Source organism: Atta cephalotes, assembly GCF_000143395.1.
Source record: "Atta cephalotes unplaced genomic scaffold scaffold00081, whole genome shotgun sequence".
Classification (NCBI taxonomy): domain Eukaryota; kingdom Metazoa; phylum Arthropoda; class Insecta; order Hymenoptera; family Formicidae; genus Atta; species Atta cephalotes.
This window is the reverse complement of record NW_012130145.1, coordinates 63,389-71,415: the sequence shown is the minus strand read 5'-3', so window position 1 is coordinate 71,415 and position 8,027 is coordinate 63,389. Positions and strand designations below refer to the sequence as shown.

General features: G+C 30.3%; 1 protein-coding gene across 1 annotated transcript; it reads right to left on the bottom strand.

Annotated features, from left to right (window-relative positions):
* Positions 1-6: 6 nt before the first annotated feature.
* On the bottom strand, positions 7-6,086 carry LOC105624504 (nuclear pore complex protein NUP98A-like). The gene is made up of 5 exons (XM_012205864.1): positions 6,005-6,086; positions 5,775-5,897; positions 5,414-5,506; positions 2,151-2,423; positions 7-1,318 (listed from the first exon to the last, which is right to left on the bottom strand). Exons 1-5 carry the CDS (start codon positions 6,084-6,086, stop codon positions 339-341), a joined length of 1,551 nt encoding a protein of 516 aa, XP_012061254.1. The 3' UTR covers positions 7-338.
* Between the last annotated feature and the right edge of the window lie 1,941 nt (positions 6,087-8,027).

The following is an 8,027-nucleotide window of genomic DNA, read 5'->3' as shown; positions in this document are numbered from 1 at the left end:
AAATATTTAAAGAATTAATATCTATATAAAAGATTTTTATATATGTATTAACATAAGAAAATTAAAAATTTTTAATATATAAAGAAATGTATAATACACCTTCTGTGTCTGACGATAACTTTTTCACTGAACTATCTGCTTCCTGAAAGTTAACTTAAGACTAGATTTTTGCTAAAAATATTTAATGCCTAAAAATTATTAAATTATATAAACGATATTCTTTAGAAAAAAAAAAAGATTTTAGAAAGTGCTATTTTCTATACATGTAACTAATATTTTTGTAACTAATCATTTTGACTCAGATTTTATAGAATGCAAAAAATGCTAGTACTGTTATTTTATTGATGTCTGCCTGTGATGCGATCTAATATCGTTTGCGTCAGCACCTTCTCTGCCATATTTCGTGCAAAATTCGTCAATTGATCTCGAATGCCAGGACGGTTGGTAGTAGTCATATAATTTTGACCTTGATAACGTCCTTCGGGATAATATCCTGCTGGCGGATAATATCCTCCTTGCGGATAATTTTGTGAATACCCATTTGAATATCCTTGATTAGGATATGGAGAACGTTGGTTATTGTACGGATATCCTGTATTTTGAGCCGGATAGTTAGCACCGTATGATGGATTTCTTTCTGGATATACGGATGTGCGTGGATTGCTCGGATAACCAGCATTTACAGCGCTAGCGCCGGTTCGTTTAACAGTCTCCTCGCCATTAAAATTCCTAGAATTATCTGGATATCCTGAAGAATCACTAGTTCTACTTGGATATGCAGATCCTATTGGATAACCGGAACTATCTCTAGATGGATAATTGGATGAGCCACTTGAAGGATAACCAGAGGATCCACTGGATGGATAACCAGACTGACTGGACGGATAACCGGATGATCCACTGGATGGATAACTGGATGATCCACTGGACGGATAACCGGATGATCCACTGGACGGATAACCGGATGATCCACTGGAAGGATAACCGGATGATCCACTGGACGGATAACCGGATGATCCACTAGTCGGATAACCGGACGATCCGCTGGATGGATAACCAGAACCACTTTTTGGATAACCAGATGATTGACTGGATGGATAACCAGATTGCGGTTGATTTGATGAATCAGAAACTCTCGAAGATCCGGAATTTGGATAACTGCTACCAGGATATCCTGAACTGGATGAATAATCAGAAGATCTAGCAGGATACGATTGGTCGTCTGAATTTTTAGGAGTATCTGAAGAGCCGTGTGTCTCGGTTGCCGTTGGATAACTAGTTTGCCGTTTTGGAATTGTTCGTGTCCTCATTTTATTCTCTGCATACAGTAACAATGCAAGTTATAAAAAATATTCAAGGGAATAAAGGTGAAATATGTATAATCTATTTTTATCAAGAAGCATCGTCAATTGTTGTTGGATTAACATTTACCGTGCACACATGCAGATAAGGCTTGCACTATAGCACGCATTGCAATGCTATAAGATATTTTAAATAGAAAATGAAATAAAATCATATTTGAATTATTTTTCACACAACATGTTATAAATTGAATTACATTGCTAAACATTCTTCAAGAGATAAAAATGTGGAACATATAACAACTGTCATGCGCATAGCGCAAAGTCAAATTCGTATTTGTATGCGTGCATATCATTTATCATACTAAATAGCTAAATTAAAGCAAAGGTGCCTTACTTGATTTCTCAAAGCATTAAATGAAAATAGATTTTATTGGAATTACTGAATATTAAAAATTAAAAAATAAGAAAGAATTTTTCAAATTTTGAATTAAAAGAAGGATTATATCTTTTGATGAATTATTATTATATCTTTGATCAATTATGTTAACCACCACAGAGCACAATTTTTTTATTATTTAATGAAGCAGTTTTACAATTTTACGATTTTTCTATTGCATATCTAAAACTGTATATTATTCAAAAATTTATAATCTTTATAAATGAAGTTTATTCCAATTATTATGGGTAATTAATATTACATTGTATTTATTACTTCACAGATCAAAGGAATATAATTTAGTACTATATATGTAAAATGATATAAACATCAATATTGGCACCCACTTTACATTAACATTTCGAAATGAAAAGTAAATGAAAATAATGAAATGTAAATAAATTTTTAACCAGAAAATGTCCAAATTCTGTTTCCATGATTATCCATGTGAGTGTGAGTATTGTAATAATTGTTTCCACTTGTTTGCGTAGTGCTTCTGACAGAGCTAGTCGGTCGAGGCTGACGGTCGCCGAATAAACGACTGAAAATGGAGCCATCACCTACAGTATTTCTGAAGCCGGAATGACCACTGTATCTTCCTCCATACGATGAAGATCTAGGCGGCGGCGGTGGCACTCTTGTTGTTGATCGATGCGACACTTGGTTTAGTCCTGCAGGTAATGCTGTTAAATCATATATAATGGAAAAAAACCAATACGAAAATGAAAATCAAATTTTTATCAGTTATTGCTGTATATTATGGCTGTTTCTTGTAATATAAAATGATATAATACATAAAATATTGTACATTATTTTTAATTTTTGATAATTTCCTTTTAATATAATTTTTATACGCGAAAAGAATGATAAAATTAACAGCCATATTATAATAATTATAATTTCTGTGTGCTACGTCCACATTTGCAGCATTATTTATTCATCTTTTGCTACAAATTATATACATGAAGGAATTCATGCGTGTAAAATAAATAGTTGTACTCTTTCGTATTCACAATGGTTATAATAAATGTAATGTTCTTTTACTCGTAGTAGAAGTATTACTTTCATCATGTTTTTACTGCAGTTATTAGATCAAAAGAAATAAAAAAAATAATATCGGTAAGACGCAGTAATAGTTCATTTAAATTTGCTTACACGTTATATGGCGTATGAAGAGATAACATGTGTCAAAGTTCAAACTGATAACCCATTCATTTATAAAATACCTATTACCCATGTTGAATAAGAATTATTCATGAAGCATTTTATAAACCGTCCAAATTATGAAAATATAAAGAAATGATGCATAGTTCATTGAAAACTTCACAATTTAAAAGCATTTTTTGTAAATTATAAACGTACACGCACACATACATGCATATAAATATATAATTATGCGGAATAAATTAGAATATTTTTATAAAATCGTAAACTCCTAATTACTAATGTAATAGATTAGGATAAATGATATCGATGAAAGTGAAGTTTCTTCCTCATAAATTAAGAAAATCATTGAATTAGAGAATAAAATTTGTTTTCTCTAAAACACTGAAATTACTCAATAAACAAAGTCTAAAGTTATGATATAAGACGTTTTTAAGTCATCTTTTAGATACAAAAAACATCTTACAATCTAATTTTAGTTGTCTGGATGCTTACAGTCAATATATACGTTTATCATGTTATATGTAATTAATGTGTTGTGTAACATGTGTAATAATTAACATGTTAATGTTATATATAATTAATATGTTATACATAATTTAAAATATATGACGATACAGTTATAAATATATAAATATATATATATATATATATATATGTATATATATGTATATATAAGGAAAAATATATAAAATATTATAAAATATTATATTTTAAAAATATCATTCGCGCTCGATTTATATTATAAAATATCTGTACAAGAATTTTTATATAACACTTCCTGCAAAATACTTTCCTTAATAAATAGTCATGGACTATGCTGCAAATAAGATAAAGAATAGCAAAACAATAATCATGACGCAGATAAAACATGACACTTTTAGCTGGATCACCATCGTATCATAACAAGGAGGAATAATCCAGAAAATCCAACAAGAATCATGGAGGCAACTACTTCGATTGATGCAGCATTCTTTCTTCCATACATCGAATTTGAATTGTAGTTATATCCACGTTGATTCGGATAATTTTGATAAGGATAATTTTGATATCCTGGATACTGTGGATTTACTGGAGCTTGAGGATATCCAGAGTTTTGCGGATAACTCGGATAAGCTGATTGTCCTGGTGTAGGCATTCTGTTTTGCGTTGGATATGGCGGATATCCTAAATCCTGACGACCAGCTTGGTTGGTTGATTGTGGGTATCCGTGTCCAGAGGTACCGGTATTACTGGGATATGGTGGATATCCTAAGTTGCTTCCAGAAGAAGAACGGTGATGTTCGCTATCACTAGATGGATATGATGGCACTGCCGGCATTGGTGGAGCATTGGCATTCGCATATGGATTTGCGTTATTTTCACTGTTCACTCGCTGGCCGTTCACGTAAGACACGCCAGCTGATTCGTAGCCTGTAAGGATGCTCACTCACTTCGTACTGTGCATATTTTTGGCAAACACAAATGGAATATTAAATTATACGAAACATTGCAAGATGATAACGAGTTGCAATAAAGTTTTTTTATTGCTATATTAAATATTCGGAGATTATTTATTATTTCTTTTGCTCTTTGGATTGAGCAAAGATGATATATCAGGAAGTTTCTTCGTTCAAAAAAGAAATATTAAATTTAGAAAATACTAAGAATAAAATATTTCTTCCAGTGAAGCAAATTATTAGTGTTCTAAGAACAATTTTATATATTTATGTTTAAATTAAAAGAAAAAAATAGAACAATATATTGCTTTGTATAATAAGTTTATAGACAGACAATAAACACGTTAATATACATGTAAAGACATAGATAATAAGACATCATCAATCTTATATGATTAGCATAAAAAAATGTATGTAAATTTTTTCGTATTCAGTAAAAAAGTAATCTTTATGTTTATCAAAATATCATCATTAAAACTGAAATATTTTACTTATGTGCATCGTTCAAAATTTTATATGAATACACGTGAGTTATATAAATTTATAAGAAATAGTAAATTAATTATAATCATAGAATATATATAATATATGTAAGTATATACATATAAGTACAATAATATAATATACATTATAATAATGCTTGATAGTAATATAGTATGTTACATTGAATAATATGTTAACAATAAATATTGTTTTTGTATGGGAATCTCATTTGAACAATAGTTAATAATTAAAATAAAAAATATATGTGTACGTTTTAATGTAGAATTATGAATCATATATCTATGATTGCGCAATAAATGGAGAGAAATAAGTAGATATTTTTTCGCTTTTAAAGCAATCATGCCTTTCTCACTTCCCATACATGCTATGAAATACATTAAACCATAATTATGAAGATTTATTTTGCTCATAAGCGTGAAAAATTTGAAATTCCATAATCCCAAATAATTTATTTTACTTAATTTCAGCATGCTTTTTACTCATGCATAGTTACCGTCTTTCCGTTTTCATGCTCGCAATGTGTCGAATATTGAATGCCAATAAAATATAAAATTGTAATAACTTACCAAATCCTGTAGATTTTCTTACACATCTCGGTGCACCATTTTCGCTCTTACAGTATTCATTCTCTCCGCAAACCATACTAGTACAACTTATATCTGTAAAATTTTTTAAAAAATTATTAAGATATAATATAAATACACACTCTAATGTAAATAAATTCCGATATTAACATTGATATACTAAAGCAATAAAGGAAAGAGTGTAGTAATTTTACCTTTAGCTTTTGAAATAAGAAAAATAACATATGCGTGCAGGCGTACATACGTAATATTATTGTATGATACGTGTGATGTACATATATATTCTTGATTTATAAGATCAATTGTTGAAATTGTTGAGATAAATTAGCTATTATGTCCTTACCACTTGTCCTCCGGCAAGTCGGATATCGTCCGCATTTATCTGTATAGTCAGTACAAGGATCCTCGGCCATTACACATGTTTCATCAGTACGGCAGCCAATGTCCTTACAGGTTCTTCCATATTCTGAAAAATAAGAAAATGAAAACACATATTTTCTCTCTCTTTCTCGATATATTACATATTGTAATAAATTTTATTACTAAGAAATTTAATTATCGTTATTTACTTACTGTTATAAGATGCCGCATCCGGAATAAGGGCAATTATTAACAACGCCCCAGAAAAAAAATTAAACATAGCGCGCGAAAACATTCTGAAAACAAAATAGATTTCATAGATACAAAATAAAATGTTTATAATAACTCAGTAAACACAAATTACATGTAATATTAGTTATAATTTCCCACTCAACACTGTAATACACGTGTGAGAAATTAGAATTAACAAAGGTACGTTATACGTAACTTTGTGTTTATTGGGAATCGAAGAAAGATAGAAGAAGTAGAAGAAGAAGCCGCTAATATATTTAACCAATTATCAAAATTATTCTTTATCAAAATTTTGTATAGTTTTTAAAGTCCTCTTTAAAAATTATTTAAGAAAAATTTCTTTGAGTGTCAATTATACAGTAGATGATTAAAGATTTCTATTAGGATATTTTAAGAAGATCGAGATTAATACCCGTATTCATAATCAGACCTTGTACTTAAGGTTTCCTTAAATTTATCTTTAGATGCTCGGCAGCCAATGAAATAATTTGTAGAGTACCTAAACATAAATTTAAAGAAGCCTTAAATATAAGGTCTGAATACGAGTATACGTCGCATCGTCTATATTTTATACATACTCGCCATTTGTTTTATAAATATTACAAGAGTAGATTTCAATCGAGTCAATGATTTTTGTATGCAGAACACAGAGATTTAATTTATGGCAATCCGGAACTTGGCACTTCATGATATTTTCATACTACTGCTATCCTTGGATTGACACGACGCAATATCATTCGAGAGAAGGAGGGAGATTCATAAACGTATATACTATACGTATACAGTCCGTAACAATCTTTTTATTCGTATCGCCAAAAGGATTGTGAGAAATTAAAAATAAATATTGATTAAGGCAGAACATTATGTTTCTACATGAAAAACTTATACTCTCACTGAATATAAAAGAATAGAAAAGAAGGTTTTGAACAAATCAGAAATTTCTCGCGAAAAGTTAGGAAAAATCATATGAAAAAATGTCAAGTTGCATTCTATAATAATTTTATTTATGATAACATTTTAACATCATTGAACACTCTTATAACACAAACTGTACATATAATACGTAACATAAGAATTATTGATCCACTATTATTAAAAACGAAAATGTATTCTGATGAAAATCAAAAGTTATTCTGAAATGTATTTAACTATGAGTGCTTCTCATTTGGTGACATAAATAAAAAAACAGATATTCTATTTTTGTTATCTTTTGAATTTCAAGAAAGATAAATTGATATTTGTGTCGACTTATATTACTAAATGGAAAGTATTCTATATCGCTATGTAATCTTCTTGAGTGAATAAGTGAGTGAATGAGAGAGTGAGTGAGTGAATAAGAGAAAGAAGATTTCCTATAGATCCACACTTTAATACAAAGTAATGTCCTAAAAACATTTAGAGAAGGAACGTAGGAATATTCTCAGAATGTTTTTAAGACATTCCTTGAAGATCTATGCTGTTTGAGAATATATATAATAACCCTAATAACACACTTTATCCGGGCTACATCCTGGGGATGTCCTTAAGATGTTCAAAGGACATACGGACATCCTTTGAACGTCCTCAGGAGGTCTATGCTGTTAGGACACACACATATAATTAATAAATGGATACTAATAGGCATTTCTCATAGAACTTGATACGAAAGAATGAAAAAAAATTATTAATCATCGCTAATTACCTGCTTTTGTTTCTACGCGGCACTATGATTTGTTACACGTACTTGGTCACACTCAACAAAGTCGTCAGTAACTGCCACAAGTTGCCACGATACTGAAACTATTGAAAGTTGCCTGCTGAAATCATGCAACACTTTAGCAGCAGTATAGTATAGTTGCTGTTCTGACGTTCTCGAATAGAGTGTGAGAGAGAGAGAAAGGGGAAGAGAGAGAGAGAGAGAAGGAAAGAGAGAGAGAGAGAGAGAAGAAGAGAGAGAGAAGAAGAGAGAGAGAAGAAGAGAGAGAGAAGAAGAGAGAGAGAGAGA